Source organism: Pteropus medius, unplaced genomic scaffold, assembly GCF_902729225.1.
Source record: "Pteropus medius unplaced genomic scaffold, Ma_sr-lr_union100, whole genome shotgun sequence".
In the NCBI taxonomy this organism is placed as follows: Eukaryota; Metazoa; Chordata; class Mammalia; order Chiroptera; family Pteropodidae; genus Pteropus; species Pteropus medius.
This window is the reverse complement of record NW_024351073.1, coordinates 3869412-3887840: the sequence shown is the minus strand read 5'-3', so window position 1 is coordinate 3887840 and position 18429 is coordinate 3869412. Positions and strand designations below refer to the sequence as shown.

At 34.7% G+C, this 18429-nt stretch overlaps 1 protein-coding gene across 8 annotated transcripts in view; it reads right to left on the bottom strand.

Annotated features, from left to right (window-relative positions):
- CPLANE1 (ciliogenesis and planar polarity effector complex subunit 1) overlaps positions 1-18429 on the bottom strand; it is a 92264-nt gene that overhangs the window by 17314 nt on the left and 56521 nt on the right. For all 8 annotated transcript variants that reach the window (XM_039842633.1, XM_039842630.1, XM_039842631.1 and 5 more), the window contains 8 exons: positions 18134-18188; positions 14987-15091; positions 12396-12467; positions 11400-11509; positions 10875-11058; positions 10521-10670; positions 8919-9190; positions 5221-5308 (listed from right to left, as the gene is read on the bottom strand). In XM_039842633.1, the coding sequence (XP_039698567.1) occupies positions 5221-5308; positions 8919-9190; positions 10521-10670; positions 10875-11058; positions 11400-11509; positions 12396-12467; positions 14987-15091; positions 18134-18188 (1036 nt within the window). The remainder of the gene's footprint in view (positions 1-5220; positions 5309-8918; positions 9191-10520; positions 10671-10874; positions 11059-11399; positions 11510-12395; positions 12468-14986; positions 15092-18133; positions 18189-18429) is intronic.

Genomic DNA, 18429 nt, shown 5'->3' with positions numbered 1-18429 from the left:
TACACTCTCCCATAGTAAAAAACTATTAAAGTTATTATCAACTTCAGAAAACATGTCAGATTAAGTTAAAGTGGACAGTCCTCTTCCCCTTTATAAAAACACAGAAGAAATGCTAAATTTAAAATAAAAACAAACAAAGCCCTGTAAATAAAGAAATCCCCTGGTGCTAGGAAAGAAAAAGGAATTCAAAGCTGAGCAATTAATGGGCAATGATGCTGGGATAGTACACAGAAGAACAGGAGATGTGGCTTCTGCACTGAGGGGAACTGAGCTACCCTTCATATGGCCTAGAGTGTTGAAGGATAGCTTTGTCCTTAAAATGGGGATAAGAAAAACGCTGTCCTGAAGAAGAAGCAAAGAAGTTTTCTATCTGTCTGGATGGAAGAAAAATAAAAGTCAACTCTGAGAAATCAAAACCCATCTTGCCACAAGCAGGTGTGGGATCTGAATATATGCTATGTAGCACAGCAACTCCAAACCAAGAAATGTAAATAAAAACTTCTCCTAAAATTTTCTACTTCGGTGACAGCAAGAAGCAAATGTAAAACCACTCCAAAGACAAACATACACAACTCAGAAGAACCCCCCTTAAGATAAAAAATTACAAACACAAAAAAATAAACAACCATGAAATTAAGTATGCAGATCCAACAGTTGAGAAGATGCACACGTGAAAGGGCATAAAATATTACTAAAATCATTAAATAGACAAAAGGCAGCATAGAAAACACAATAAAGAAACAGAAGAGCATATCCAAAGAACAGATATATTTGAAAAAACAAACAACTTCTAGTCACCAAAATTAAAATCCTAAAACAAAGATGACACAGGAAAAGAAGGAATTAGTAGACTAAAAAATGGATCTGAGGAAATCACCCAAAGCACATAAAAAGATAGAAATTAAGAAGTGGTTACGAGACATAACTGGTTGAGAAGATCCCAATACCTCTAACAGGTGTTTTAGAAAACAGAAAAGAATGAGGAGGAAGCAATATTCCAAAATTCTTAATGTTAAACCAGAAAATTAATGAATCATTCCTACCCCCATAAAAAAAGGAATACCTAGAAACCTGCATCAAAAATGTAAAATAAGCCAAAATTAAAACTTTAAAAGAAATCAGAGATAAAAGAACAGCAACTGGATAGCACATAGCTAGTATAAACTCAGCAATTAGAAATGTCAGCAGATAATGGAATATCTTTAAAATGCTAAGGGAAAATAAGCACCAACCTAGAATTTTGTACTCTGCTATAAGCCAACACTCCTAAATTGTAGTAAAATTAAAGCTATTTTCAAAGACTGAAAGAATTTACTACTCACAGATGCTACTTAAAAGAATAAAGGAAGGAAGAAGGAAACAATCCTTAAAGAATGGATGCAAGCAGCAATTGTGGGCAATGATAAGAGGGACAGAAAATGCCAGAGGGTATTTCAGGCAATAAGGGTAAAATTTATTTCATGAAACTTGGGTTTTGGTTTTATATATTGTTTACATTTTTACATTATTTAAATTACAATTTTTTAAAAAAGCAATTGAGAGCAAAAAAAATGGCAAACATGCTGATAAATTCAAATAACTATTGAATAAATAGAAGGTTTAAGAACAGGAAGAATAAATAGGAGGTTTAAGAACAAGGTAGAACTAAAATATTAGAAAACAATATCGGAGAAGATGGGAGAGCACATCAATGTCACATTAACAAATAACAGCGAAACAAACTCATAGATACAGAGAATGAACTGACGGTTGCCAGATGGGAGGAGGGTTGGGGGGCTGGATGAAAAAGGTGAAGAGATTAAGATGTACAAATTGGCAGTTACAAAATAGTCATGGGAACGTAACAAGATAGGGAATGTATTCAATAACATTGTCATAAATATGTATGGTGTCAGGGGGGTACTAGACTTCTCTGGGTGTTACTTTGGAAGTTATATAAATGTCTAACCGCAATGTTGTACAACTGAAATTAACATAATATTAAATGTCAACTGTAATGAAAAAAGTTTTTTTTTAATTTAAAAGAAGCTCTAAAGTCATTCTATTGTTCGGGAGGTAAATATATTTACCTTAAATTTTAACTCAACTATAAAAATTGAAAATTTAAGAATAATCACTAAGAGGTTAAAAATAGAATGTATAATTTCTGAATCAATAGAGGGGAAGAGAGAAAATGTAGAAAACTCAATCAAATAGAAAGGACAAAAAGAAAAAAGCATAGTAAACAGTAAGCACAAAATAAGATTATAGAAATAAGCACAAATACATTAGTGATCACAATGAATGGAAACTGATTATACTTGATTAAAACACAAACTGTCTATTTAAAAAAATGAAATTTGTTATATGCTGGACACAACTACAACATAACCACTCAGCTTGAAACAAAAGGGATGTCTTACCAAAGGGGAGGGGGAAGGGAGGAGGAAGGAGGGGTAAAAGAGGTCAAGTATGTGGTGACAGAAAGAAATCTAACTTTGGGAGGTGAACGAATATATATATGCCTTACTGTTAAAATGTACAGCTGAAACTTATTGGATTTCATTAACCATAAAAAATTAAAAAATAATAAATAAGTAAATAAGAGATATCTTACTGATGGGAAATACAGGGGACAGAGGAGCATGTTAAGTAACATCAGAGAGACTCAACTGGCAAAATCCAGTCTCTGAGAAACATTTCAGAACAAACATCCATGTTTCTTCAACAAATAAATTGCAAGGGGAAAAAAAGGTGAGATAGTGAAAGAACCCAGAAGTTAAAGGAGACTTATAACCCATCAAGCAATTGCCATGAATAGATCTTACTTGGATTCCAACTAGAAAAAAAAACCTACTTTTTAAAATGAGACAACTGGCAATATTTGAAAACTGATATATGACAATATCAAGATTTTTAAGGGGAGTGAAAAGGGGAAGGGATTAAGAAGTACAAACTGGTAGTTACAAAATAGTCATGGGGACATATAGAAAAGGAATACTGTCAATAATATTGTAATAACTATTACGGTGTCAGATGGGTATTAGTTTTATATGTGTGATCACTTCGTAAGTTGTATAAATGTCTAATCACTATGTTGTACACCTGACACTAATATTGCATGCCATATGTAATTAAAAAATAAAAATTAAAAACAAAAATTTTTAAATAAGGAGCAACAATGTTATTATGTCTGTTTTTAAAAAGAGGCCTTATCCTTTAAATATCTATATAAAATATGTATGGATAAAATAATGTACTGTCTGGAATTTGCTTCAAAATAATCCAGGAAAGGTGGGAAATGTGGGTGGGTATATGCATAAATCAAGATTGGCCATGAGTTGATAACTATTAAAGTTGGTTGTTGGGTACATGAAGGTTAATTATACTATGCTGTCTTCTATTGCAATATATTTGACATTTTCCATAAGTTTTTAAAAAATAAAATGTATCAAAAAATATACCAGGTAAAACAAAGTAGAAATGGAAATATTAGACAAAACTGACTTTGAGTCTAAAAGCATTATTGGGGATAGAGTGTCATTATTTAATGATAAAAGGGACAAAATTCAACAAAAAAATATCATGAACTATATTCATTTTATAACATAGCCTCAACTATATAAAGCAACACTTAACAAAATTACAAGGAAAAATAAACAATTCCATAATCACTGGCAATTTTTATGCACTTATTGAGAAATGAATAGCTCAAGCAGACCAAAAAAAAAAAAAAATCAAAGAATACCGAAAATCTAGACAATATAATTTAGAAGTGTATGCGTGTGCTCACACACACCCACGTGTGCCTATACTATACAGGTGACCCCTAACTAATGAGGTTATGGGCACTGACTCCCATGCAGTCAAAAATCTACATATAACTTTTAACTCCCCCAAAATTTAGCTGTCCCTTGGTATTGCAGGGGATTGGTTCCAGGACCTCCCATAGATACCAAAATCCGTAGATGCTCAAGTCCTCCCTAAAATAGAGTAGATCAATACATAAAGTTCACCCTCTGCAACTGTAAACTTCCAACCATGGATCAAAAGTACAGGAATTTATTGAAAAAAATCTGCATATATGTGAACTCACAGTTCACACCTGTGTCGTTAAGGGTCAAATATATATCTATACATCTATATCTATAGATGTAGGTATATCCTACAAACACCAACAGAAAGTGCTTATTCTTTTCAAATAAACACAGGACATTTACAAAAACGGACTACATACACTAGGCCACAAAGGATATATTAACAAATACCTAAGAATTGATGTTATTGTATACTCATCTAATCAGAATACAATGAAAATGGAAATTAACAAAAAATATAACCTAAACCCCATAATATTTGGAAGCTAAAAAAAAAGCCCTTTTATAAGCAAGGAAGAACTCTTAATACAAATTACAAACTATTTATATGTGAACAGTGCCAAAAGATAGTATATATCAACACTTCGTCTAGGTCCTTGCAGGAATATGTTCAGCCTCAAATGTGTATATTAGAAAAAGAATGAAGTTAGGAAAAATCCAACCAGTCTCCAAAAGCAGAAAAAATAATAAAGCTAAAAATAGTAATTTATGAAAAGAAAATCAAGACAATAGGGAATCAACACCAAAGCCTGGTTTTTCTGAACACATTAACTGCTGACAAGACTGAATGAGAGAGAGAATGCAGATATAAACAACTACAGATACAGTAGAAATTTTAAAAAATAACAACCCTAATTTCATCCTTTCAAAAAAAAATACAAAAACTTAAAACTTCAACACTGCCCGCCCATTTAACCAGAACCTCAAATTCCAGCACAGCTGATGACCCCAGACAAATATTACCACAAAGCTCTGTGTATTCCCCAGCTGTGTGTGGCTGGTGGCGTGGAGTCACAAAAACTAATATGCAGCCCACACTGCTCCACTCTGGTATAAAAGCCAGAAGAGGCAACGCCATGGGTTTCACAGAAAAAAAAAAGGCCTGAGGTGAGACATAGGCTTCTCAGGAAAAAATGGCCTGAGGTGGGAGCCAATCACATTATCACAAAAATAATCCCAGTCTAAAAATTGAGGGTGGGGGAGGGGGATACTGATGGCTTCAACTCACATATAACAACTATCTGTATTTCTGGCATTCCCAAAAGGCAATGCTTATTCTTTTAAAGCAAGGCTTCAGATCTACCCCTCCCCACCCCCCCCCCTCAACTCCCCCCCCCCCACCCCTCTGCAATGCCCCACAGACCTTCTTTGGGAATGCTAATGGTTTTTGAAGCCAATGTTTTTTCAGATGCAGGGCCAGGAGACAATTCAATGTGATCCACAGGTTCAAACTGTAGAAAAACACACAGGAAAATAACAAATTTTGTAGTCTGATAATTTCAAAATATTATAAACAGTTTTATGTAGGTTTTAAACATTTGCATTAATGCAACAAAAGAAATAGGATTAAATCCAATGAGTTAAATGGTGGGGATCAATGAAGAGGAGGATATTTTACTTATTTGTAGCTAAACTGATTTAAACTTTTAAGAGGCTCAGGAATATATCATATAATTTTAGAATGGGGAGCAATATTAACTACCATCTATACAAAACCTTTTATTTTAAAGAGAGAACAAGGTCCAGAGAAATTCAGTGACTTTGTTAGTGGCATCTGAACCCAGCACTTCAAGGCTCCTAGTTAGTGCTTGTCCAGCATACCCCGCTGCCTCCTCCAGGCATACAGCTGTTTTTTTAAGTAAAACGGGCAAGTCAATATCTTTGTATTTATGTGTGCATTATAATAGAAGAGAACACCTTAAACCAATATGCCAAACCTTCGTTTCAATTAATATTTCCTTCGAAGTAGTCACCTTGGGAGACTAAATACTTAGTATCGTTGCATAACAGTAGTTCTACCTCATTTTTTCAGTGTAGTTCCACATATATTTAATCTTAACTTTTTAATATGTGTTAAATGTTTGGATTAAAGAAATTAAATACTAGAAAAAAAGAAATTAAATACTTATGGAGTTTGATCAACCATTTTTAGAACTCTTCCTTGAAAATGTCTTTGAAGTCTGTGCTACAATTAATAACTTCTGGTGATAAGTGTTTATTATATAAATGTGATTTTATTAGTCAGAATCTACAAATGAGAGAGCAAAGATAGTCATTAAAAAAACATTTATCAAACGCCTGCCGTGTACCAAGCAAAAGACAGTCTCTACCCTCCAATAGTAAAAGGCCAGGGCCAAAAGGGGAGCTGTATCAGAATTTTCAGGAACTTCAAAATCCATGTGTAATGACGCTCCACCACCTCCCATTCAGTAGAGCTAGTCTGTATATTTGGAAAAGGCATCCCAAGTGATCAGGACATGCACAGCTGTCCTTCTATCTAATGGACCCAGAACTACAGAAATTCCTTCTTGAAACTTCTCCTTTGGCTTGCTTTCTCCTGAGACTCTTATGACCTTAGATTATTCCTTCTCAGGCTTTGCTGCTGAATCCTCATCATTAAAAGTCAGTGCACCCAGAATTCTGTACTTGATCCTCCTTTTTTCCTCACTCAATGTGCTCTCTGGGTGAGTGTCCCTAGTATTGTAATTTGAACTTCCTCCCGACTGATGACTCCAAAATCTGTACCATTAACCCAGATCTAGCTCCTGGGCTCTGGAAGCATATGTCCAACTGCCTACTAATCTCAGAGCATCTCAAATTTAACATAACCTGGACAGAAAGCACTGTGCTTTCCTCTTCCCAAAACACACACACTTCCTCTTCCCTAGTTTAGAAAATGACACCATTCATCCAGGCTGAAAGTGTGGACACTGTTGTGAATCTCTATATTCTTCTCACCTTCCCACAGCCAGTTAACCTGAGTTTAGCTACATCCTTCCCTCCATCTCCAATGCTAAAGTTCAGGTTATTATTAAGTCTTGGCTTGGTAGTCAGTGGATTGCAAATACCAATCAGTAGACCTCATATAGAGCTAGCTACATAAGAATCATTTATGAAGCTGTTAATAATACATATTCCTGGTCTCCACCCCAGACCTACTTAAAATCAGAAGCTCACGGGTATGGGGCCCGTAAGTTTGCCTTTCTGACAGGTTTCTAAGATGATTCTAATGAGCAGCCAGTTCAGAACCACTGTGGTCCAAATGACCTTCCTGCTCTCCACCATACCCTCTGTACTCTACCCTTTGCACTGCTGATAGGGTATCTGATCATAACATTTCATTGCTTAAAATTCTTCAGTTGTTCCTCACTTTCTGCTTATAGGATAAAATCCTAAACTCTTGGCCGGTTCCCAAACAATACTTTCCATCCTTTCTTATCAGCTCCTACCTGCTTCTTAAAGCTCAGTCCCAACAACTTCTACCTCCAGCTAATATTGATTCACTGTCCCAAACACTCTATGCCGTTTGACACCTTCCTGTTTTTGCTCACAATGTTTCATCAGCTCTTCCTTATCTACTGATGAATATCAATTCACTACCAGCTTAAGAGTCACCTCTACAAAGCCTTCTCTAAAGGCACAGTTTCATTTACCTGTCTAGTCACAACAGGCCACGTGTGCCTGTGTGTCCTCGCCATATCCTGCTCACTTGTGTTTACTGGTTTATGTATATTTCTATCTTCTTTTATTAGATTCTAAGCTCCTTGAGAGTAAGGATGATGCCTTATTTATCTTTCTATTCCCAGAACTTAGCACAGGGCCTAGCATGTAGTAGAAGCTCAATAAATGTTTGTTGAAGAAATAAGAGATTCATGGACTCTGGTGAGAGTGACCGAGTCAGCACAAAGACTAGATTTAAATGTAAGTAACACATCTGGCTTTCGATATGCTTAATATACAAGAAGACAGGCATAAGGAGTTCCAAGGACAACTGTGACACTCTACATTCATTTGGAAATGACAGATCCAAATCAAGATTAAAACAACAACAACAACAACAACAAAATAAGTAAATATCATAGTATTATTTAATAGTAAGTAGTTCTACTGCATATTTTTTCAGTGTAGTTCCACATATGTTTAATCTTAACTTTTTAATATGTGTGAGACGTTTGGATTAAAGAAACACTATAAACCTAATAAATATATCTTTAAAATGTCAACATGCTAACAACCTGGAATATTTGTTAGTTACGTCAATAATGAAATTCTTATCATGCAGACCAATTTGTATTTCCCAATTTATAAGGCTTTAACACATTCAAAATATTTTTACTATTTTTTCTTTAATCTTTATTTTATATAAATTTTACTTCCTAAAAAAAAAAAAAGGACAGGGTATCTGTGCAAAATAATTAATTAATGCTGAGATTTCCTTTTATTTGTCTAACTACCAAGATTCTAATAGAGATAAACATTAACCTCTTTATTATGAATACTTTTTAAACATACAGAAAACTTCTAAGGACTACTAAGCCATTGCATAAAATACTTTGAAAAAACTGAGAATTCCAAGTATAAGGACAACGATATTTGTAAAGTTATAAATAACTTGCTGAAGAAAATGATACTTGATTAGGAGCAGGGTTTGTTTAAAAACCACGTTCTGGTTTTGTAATTCATGTATTTCTTTTCATGGTATGAATCATGGGTTTACTCCTTAAAAGCTTAAGGCAGTGATTCTCAACTGGGGGCAGTTTTGCCCCCCCAGGGGACACTTGACAATGTCTGCAGACATTTTTTGATTATTACAGCTAGAGAGAATGCTATTGACAGCTAGCGGGTAAAGACTAGGGGTGCTACCAAATGTCCTACAATACACAGGGCAGCCTCCCGCAACAAAGAATTACCAGGCCCCAGTGTCAGTAATGCTGAGGTTGAGAAACTCTAGCATAAAGAAACCAAATTTCTCATTATTTTGAAAAATCAAGTGTCCAAAATTATATAACTCTATAAACCTAATAACTCAGCACCAAACAAACTAAAATAAAGACAGTCTACCTTATCATAATGTCGGTCTAGCATTCCACGTCTGGGGAAATCCTGCTCTATGTTTTCAGCAATGTTCTGTATTGCTAGCAGCTGTTCATCAATTTCCTGAAGCTTAGAGGTGAGATGCTCTAGGTGGCAAGCTGCAGAGCTCGGCGCAGCAGGACGAGCGGCGAAGACATCCTGCAGTGGTTCCTGCAGAAGGTCAGCTGGCAGCCGATAATCTTCTGCAGCATCTGACTTTGAGCTCTGTTCTTTGAATCGAAATTCTGGCTTTGGCATATCTAAATATCAATAAAGGTAATATCAAAATTGACTGTAATTAAAAGAGAGGTAGATGCTGACGATTTATTTTTTGAAGATCTTATTTTAAGTCAACATAACATTCCCTTTCAAATCAGTTTTAATTTAATATACTTAGAAATACCATTTTGGCTTCTTGACTTGAGATTTGTCTGTTGAGATAAGAATGCATATCTCTTACTATGACCACAAACCTCCATATACAAGGCAGCTTGAATATTACTTTTATCCTCTGCTACAAAAATACACTCCATCAAAAGCAACTTTAATATCTTAATGATTTTTTTAAAATTTTACTTGAAAACTAACAGGATACCTAAGTAGCCACAAGCATTTGGCTAGATGTAACCCTTATGACAACCCTGTTAAGGTTGAGTCCCACAGAGATACAAGTGAGGATGAGATAATATTAATTATCTTGCAAAAAGTCTCCAAGGTATTATTAAGTGACAGAAGTGGGATTGAAACCCCGGTCTGTTCTATTTGAATCTAAATACCATGCTCTTTTCACTTCCCCAGGCTGAAAGCTAGGTATATGCTACTTTCACACATCCTCCCTCCACTACCCACACACCTAGCAGAATTCTGTCATCATGTGACAGAAGAGAGGGCAATGGTTTCAAAATCTGAAATACTGGCACTTACCTGTCTATGCAGCAGTAACATACATGCCCTGCCACTCATCCCTTCCTTGTTCCTCACTTCTCCTGAGTGCCCGCCGTTTATACACAATGAATGGGCAGTGCAGGACAACCACAAAGCTGGGTCCACTCCTCCTAATAACTGTGGAACCCAGAAGACTTCCTGTTGCAGAAAGTCCGAATGCATATTAATCCAAACGCTCGCAGGATGTCATAACTAGATTTTGAAGAAATATTCTTCGAAAGCTTGCAAATATTTTACAATAATGCGACCTGATTTATGACTATAAAATGAAATATTTTGCTAATGATATGCTGTTGACTACCATGCCTATGTATTTTCTATGTGCAATTCTAGAATTTCTCACCTTTTTAAATGAGAATTCCTTTTTAACACCAACACATTCATGAAATCCAACAGAGTATTTATTTTTAGCCTCATTACTTGAGAAAAGACACATGCGCAAATAGATCTGTAATCTCCCTGCAAAATATCCATGGGTCTCTACTTTGGAAATCCATCACATTTACCTACCTGCCCTCACTCTCCATAGCAAGGGAAAAGCCTTTTTCTTGTTTCTTTTGCAATTACCAAGTGTTAGTGCTTATTTCTAATATAACAGTAATTCAGGGAAGGGGAAGAGTCGTGCTATACATCTAGGGCATTCACCTTTGTCCTGCCGTATTTCTGATGATGTGGGTGAGGTGATACCAGGTTCCTTCGCTTTTGTAATGCCTGCTCTCCAGCTTCTTCTATCCAGAGAGGATGGAGAAACTTTTGCAGGTTTAATAAATAAGTCCACAGCAGAACTGTCAGATTCTAACAAGAATATGAAAGGCATACAAAGATTGATTCTAAACAAGGTATTTGGAAGATTAACAGAACATGCCTCAGTGTGAATTTAAACATCCAAAAGTACAGTAGATCAGATAGATCAGGAGAGCTAAGAGATGTAAGTAGGGTTAACAATGCTATATTAAATAACTTTTCAAAATGTTTTTTTAAAAAGTAGGAAAAAAATACCCTGACTCTTAAAATTGCGCAGGGGAACAGCACTAGTAACTGAAGTTGCCATGTAATGTAACTCTGCAGAAGATGGGACTTCTAGATGCTGTCTGATAATATCATCTGAAGGCTCTTCTCTGACAGGTAATTCCTCTAGATCATCAGCTTCAATGTCAATCACATTTATGTAAGTGTGTCCGACCTAAGCCAAAACACATAAAATCAAAAAGGGTTACATTCTTTTACTCTATATGGCCACTCTGCCCACCCCAAGCCCTGCAGTAAAAAAGTTTAATTCTGAAACCAAGAAGAGCTCATATGAGCTCTTTTTACAGAAAGCTGCAGGAAGTATGTTATGGTCTTAGTTCGCAATATTTTGGGGTATAATATTTAAATTTTAATGTTTAACTTTTCCAAGAAAGCTACATAGGTGAGATTTTTAGACTCATTTCATCTATACAACTGAATAATGAGAATGACCATAATAAATCTTAGCATAAAGGTATTAAAACTTCTTAATAAAACACAAACCAAATTCAATACCCTATCAGATGCTGAAGGGGACAAAGGTTTCTCTGATATTTCAGTGGAGAGTTTGAGATTTAGACATACATCTGGAGCCAATTGCTGAGGAACATTCAAAGGTTCACATTCTGAAAATTAAGAAAAGAAAAACCAGAAATATAAAATCCATAAATAGCTCTAAGGCATTAACTTCATAAGAACAAATTAGCAACAAACAACATAAAATGTATTTGCCGAAGATATATGTAGAAATTTCACAGGTATAATTAAATTACAGCAAATACTATTCTAAAGGCAATTTAGAGTAATTCTTAGTTGAATGCAGATTGACTATTCTTTTTTCATGTGAACGATTCACAAGAATAATAAAGTATCTAAGTCATGTCAGGAAAACGCTATATTTCCTATTACCATTTCAGATATATTGTCATGTTTATTTAGGAGAATTTCAATAAAAGCAGATCTTAGGAAATTAACCCATAACTCATTTCTTTTTTACTTTCAACACTGTTTACTTGTTTATTTTAATAGCTTTATTAAGATATAATTCACATCCTTTAAAGGGGTACAATTAGGTGGTTTTTAGTAAATTCAAAGAGCTCATAGCTAAATTTTACCGCTTAAATTGTTTAACATCTAAATATTATAAAACTCATTAGTTTCTTATTCAAAGGTAAGATAAAGAAACTTGTCACAATAGGTCAGCAGACAGTCTAATCTTACTTCCCAGCATTTAAAAGAGATTAGTTTCAAATTTTATATGCAAAATATCACTCATTGTTATTTGAGCACTGGAAACTTGCACCAAGGCTTGAATTTAAACCATGACAACCATAAAACTAGAAAAAAGGAAAGTGAAAATTTTTAAATTATCATTCTATCTCTATTAAATTGATTTATTGGTTTAACTTTTTTTATGGGGGATGGTAACTCCTATTTTGGCATCATGCAGACATAATCTTTAATTAGTCACGCCTTCTCAAAGTAAACGAAAAGAAAAGAAAGAAATCATACCTGATGCGGAGGAAATGATTTGTTGATTTTTATGACATTCAAAAACAACTTCTTGAGAAGCAGCTTCTTTATCTTGTAGTCAGGAGATTTGAGGCAAAAAGAGAAAACAGAAAAAAATAGATTTTGCAAACAGAAAAAATTAAATATATGAATGTAGATTTTAAATTGGTTATATAAGGTAGTAAAAAGTAGACTGACAGCTTAAATTTTTTATTCTAAAAAAATTAATATGATAATTTCAGATTTTATTATTTTTTATATTCTGGGCAGGATAACCTGGATGAATAACAGACTCTTAGCAAATAGGCTGCAGACTTTAGAAGACTACCCAGCAGCAAAGAACTTTCAAAGGCTTTCTCGATGACAAATGTAAGAAGTCTCAAATGATTTAACTGAAGAAATCTAAAACACTATTTTGAAAAGACATATGCACCCCTATGTTTACTGCAGTATATGTACAATCGCCAAGACAGGGGAGTAACCTAAATGCCCATCAATCGACGACTGTATAAAGAAGATGTAGTACATATATACAATGGAATATTACTGGCCATAAAAAAAAAAAAAAAAAAAACGAACTCTCACGATTTGCAACAACATGGATGGACCTAGAGGATTTTATGCGAAGTGACATAAATCAGACAGAGAAAGACAAATACCATATGATTTCTCTTATATGTGGAATCTAAAGAATAAAATAAAACAGAAATAGACTCATAGATACAGAGAACTGACTGCTGCTAGGCAGGGGCAGGGGTTGGGAGGCTAGGTGATAAAGGTGAAGGGATTAAGAAGTAGAAATTGGCAGTTACAAAATAGTCATGGAGATGTAAAGTACAGCATAGGGAATATAGTCAATAATATTGTAATAAATATGCATGGTGTTGGGAGGTACTAGACTTATTGGGGGGATCATTTCTTAAGTTATGTCTAACCACTATGCTATACACCTGAAACCAATATAATATTGAATGTCAACTGTAATTGAAAAAAAATTTAAAAGGTCTCAAATGCATGCTCATCATTTCATCACAAAACATCATACATGCTCAACTTCTTTCAGAAAGAAATATGAAAAAACAGTAGATTTTACCAATCCAAAAAGTCAAAACAATGAGCTAAATCATAGTTGGTGACAAAAAAAAGGCTCTTATGCAAGAAGATAACTCACAGAAGAATTATTAATAGGAGAAAAATACTGGAAATCACTAATGCATTCAACAATAAGGAATTGGTTAAATATTTTATGGCACAAGTGGAAGAAGGAATGTGCTTACAAAGTACTTTTTGATGATATGGAAATGTTTGTCACCTTCAGTAGAAATCAAAGTAAAAAACAAAGGATACAAAATACAGGTAATCCTTGTTATCCTAATCTAATCTATTCCTGAAAATGTGCTGCACAGTCGGATACCAGGAGACTTTATTCCATTATTTTGAAAGAGACAAAAAAGGTTTCCTAGCCCATCCAATCTCCCAAATATCATTAAACTCTTAAACACCTAAATAATTATCCATCAAGGATTCCTAAATAATATTAAGCATTTTAAACATCACTTAATTAACATTCACTTAATCCATTAATTTCTGTGCAATACACAATACTGAACATATCAGATATGAATTACCTTCAACACCGCAGCAAACATGCACTATAATGTAAATAACTAATGAAATGATATGTTAAAAAAAAACATTAAAACTAGAGAGTATCCCAAGGTACCTGGGAAAAAAATGAACACTGGGACCCATGAAGGGTTAAACTCGTAAGGAAGACAGCAGTAATACCAGGACAATGAGAGTTCAGATAGTCAAGGAGCACACCTGTACTATATCTCATATTTAACTATGTAAAACGTACAAAAGAGGAAAAAAACATCAAAATTTTACTCGAGCAGTGTGATTATTAATTTCATCTTCTTCGTGGCTTGCTATGTTATCTAAACATTCTACGATGATCATATATTATTTTGAAACCATAGCAATAAATATTATTTTATAACATTATAAAATTAGAGGTCTAAAAAGTCACTTACAAGGTTCTATATAGTTAATAGAAACTGTACCCCAAATATATAAAAGAATTACTAAAACACAAAGGGCAGAGCACATATTAATGAGGAAGTTTGTTAGGCAAAATTCCAAACAGCTCCCCCAACATTTATTTCTTCTATTCTTGGACACAGTCACACATACTCTTCCCATGTTAAACCCAATCTAGTCTTCTTCCTATTCAATTTTATTGGCCAAAAGTCCAGGCCTCTCAATCTGAAGCATGAAATTTCAGTGAAGGCAATTAATGGACTAGAGAACCTGAATTTGAAACACTTCTACCGATTTAAGATGTAGTCCATGGCATTTCTGAACAAATATCTCTATTATGTTTTAATTAAGATATCATAAATTCAACTGAAGATTTGATTTTAAGTTTAAAATGTGTAAAGTATATACCAGGGCTAGGGACAAGAAGCTGAAATGACTAACTAATATCACATAATTTAAAATTTCCTGTAAATCAGTTCTGAAGAGAAAGTCTACATATATTAAATATTGCAAAACATATGAATTTTTACAAATAAATAGCATTTTACCTGGATCTGTATTTGTACTTGCATCCTGACATCCTATAGCTTTCTTTCTTACAGAGGCCATGAAATGCAATCCAGCTGAAGTAGTAACATCATCTTTTAGCATTTCTTAAATATAACAACAAACACACAGTGTAAATATATACATATGCCTTACTGTTAAAGTGTACAGCTGAAACTTATTGGATTTCATTAACCAATGTCACCATAAAAAAATAAATTAATTAAAAATATATATATAAAAACAACAAAACACTGGCAGCAATCATTGAGAAGCCCTAAAGCAAAGCACCTAACTCAAGAGAGGTGAGGTATGGGGTGTCAAGATGTTATCAAAATGGACTTTCTGAATGAGGTGGTATCTAAGTTGACTCTCAAGGGCAGCTCAGTGGAATCAAAATCAAAATTGTGGAGGACTCTGTATGCCCAGCCTAGACACCGAGATATTCTTCTAGGTGATGATGATCCAGTAACTGCTAAGCAGGGAAGTGATATGGTTAGACTGATGTTCTAGAAAAACCACCTCAGCCAGTATGTGGAAAATAGATTTGAGTGGATAAAATTGAAATAAAGCAATGAAACAGATGCTGCTGCTGCATCAGTTCAAATAAGTACCTAGTAATGATGAAGAATGGAGAAGAGAGTGATAAATTGAAAAATTACAAATGAAGGAAAATAGGAAAGTACTGGTTATTAACTGTGAGAGAGTAGGAAGGCAGAAATCAGAATAACCTATGTTTTGGGGTTAAGCTGGTAGTGATACAAATGAAGATAGAGAACAAACCAGTTGGTGGGGGAGAGATAATAAATTCAGACTGTATATCCCATACACGAGGTAATTTCCACCCAAGCAGAAAAGTTCAGCAGGAAGTAGAATCAAAATCCAAAGTCTATTATAGAAGTTGGTGTTTAAATGTGGGTTTTCCAGGGCAATCACTCAGGAGACTAAGTAGAATAAGTGTATCAATTATGGCACACTGGAGTATAATAAAAAATATTTTTGGTCTTTGTCATTGGTTCCAGGCACAGAGTTCCTAATTTCCTTAATGATATGAGTGTCTTTCATTATTCATGGAGCCCCATTCTATCATTTCAGAGTTTATGCTAATGACGTGACTCCCTGACGGGCCCCTAGACAGCTTCAGGATGGGTGCTGGTCACAAAAGGAACCAATCACATGCTAAGAGGGTTAGAATTATCAGCCCCACCCTACCCCCACCTCTGGGGAGGAAAGAGCTACTGGAGATGGAGTTCAATCACCAATAGTCAATGATGTAATCAATCGTGCCTATATCATGAAACTTCAGTAAAAATCTTCAAACAAGTAGGCTAAGGGGGCTTCTGAGTTGATGAGCAAGTGGATGTGCTAGGAGGGTGACACATCCAGAGAAGGTACGGGAGCTCTCTGTCCCTAACCACCATGACATCTTGCCCTATGTATCACTTCCATTTGGCTGTTCCTGAGTCATATCCTTTAGAATAAAACTATAATCATAAACAAAACACTTTCTTGAATTCTGGAGTTGTTCCAGCAAATTAGCAAACCTAGAAGGGGTAGTCATGGGAACCTAAATTTATAGCTGACCAGGTAGAAATGCAGGTGTCTGGGGACCCCATTTACAGATGGCATCTGAAGTGGGGAGTCTTTCAGAACTATGGGGTCTGTGTTAACTATAGGTTGTTAGTGTCAGAACTGAATTTAGAAGACACCCAGTTGGTGTCAGAAAATTGGAGAATTGTTGTTTGGAATGACACAATATATACTTATTGGAGTACTATACAGTCATTAAAAATGACATTGAAGAAAAATATCTAGTGATATTGGTGGATATGTACCTTAATACTAGTATGTTAAAATGAGTAAGTTATAAACAAGAAGAGGAAGTATTCTTTATATATATGAGATCCAGTAGCATAATGGGTTAGCATGATATATGTATATTCAGAAAATAAACCCTAAAAGAATATTAACATTGGTTATCTCCAGACAGAAGAATTATGGGAGACTAATATTCTTCTTATTCTCTATTTATATTTTCTAAATTTGTTCCAGTGAACATGGATTACCTTTACGAAGCAAAAGTTATTAAGAATGAAAAGGAAAGTAGTTTTAAGGCAAGGGAGTGGGAAAGAATACCACCAAATAGATTAGGAAGCTGAGAGATGGGAGCTAAGCAGGCCAGAGGCCTGATACATGGCACTGGCATCTTGGTTTAGTCGTGCAGAAGCCTGAGGCAGCACAGTGGTATTAAGAAAAAGAGAGAGGACCAGGTCAAGGACTATGTGAAGGAATGGGGTAACAGGTGAAAGAAGAATCAAGGGTGACTTTCAAGGTAAAATCTTTACAAGTCAAGATAATGATATCTCGCAGGAAGATTCCAACTCAAAATTTGGACATGCTCAGTTTAAGGTGACATTTGGACATGCTCAATTTAAGGTGTAGAAAACAATGGATATTTGAGTATCATCAAAATAAGAGCTGAAGGTATGAGAGTGAACAGCCTTACATGCACAAGAGTGTGTATATGTCTATAAAAATTACTGAGGAGAAAGCCTTGGTGAATACATACATTCGGTGGTAGGAAATAAATTGACCAATTCAAGAAAGAAAATTTACTATCAATAAGCAAGTTCTCTTTTCTGAACTGATTCCTTTATTTAAATGTGCATGTATTTTCTATGATGAATTTGACCCTCATAGGCATATTCTTCCGCTGTTTCTTTTTTAGGCCTTATATATCAGTATCTTATTTGAGGTTCTAAGTAACTGCATTGCTCCACTATAGGGGTCAGCAATCTTTTTCTGTAAAGGGCCAGATAGTAAACATTTTAGGTTTTGTGAACCATGTGGTCCCTTTTTGCAATAACTGAATGCTGCTGTAGTGTGAAAACTGTCATAGACAATGCCTAAATAAATGGGCCTGGTTGTTTCAATAAAACTTGATTTAAAAAAACAAGCGCGGTCTGGATTTGACCTATGGGCCATAGTTTGTCAAGGAGTGCTCTACTGGATAACACATCAAAACACATACACACACACCCTATCTTGTCAAAGATAACATGAGAATTAGTCTCATTTTTATATATATATTTCTAGATATCTAGAAGACTTTAACTCTGAACTTAGACATTAATCATGCATATACATACCAAAAGGAATTTCAAAATCATCCAAAGGCTGGGAACCATGATGTTCATGTTGTTCCTAAATGAATCCCCAAATGATAATTACTGATTAACTCAAGACATTTATTAATTTGAAAAGAATATATAATAGCTATGAGAATTGTTACTTCATAGGTATAGGTTCAAATCCTATAATTCTAGAAATATCTGTTTATTATATCAAAGTAGCTTTACAAGGAAATTCAAAAATTCACAAGTCAATGAACAATAAAAAAGAGCATTACCAACTTAATGCAATTACTAAATTATGATGTGCAAAT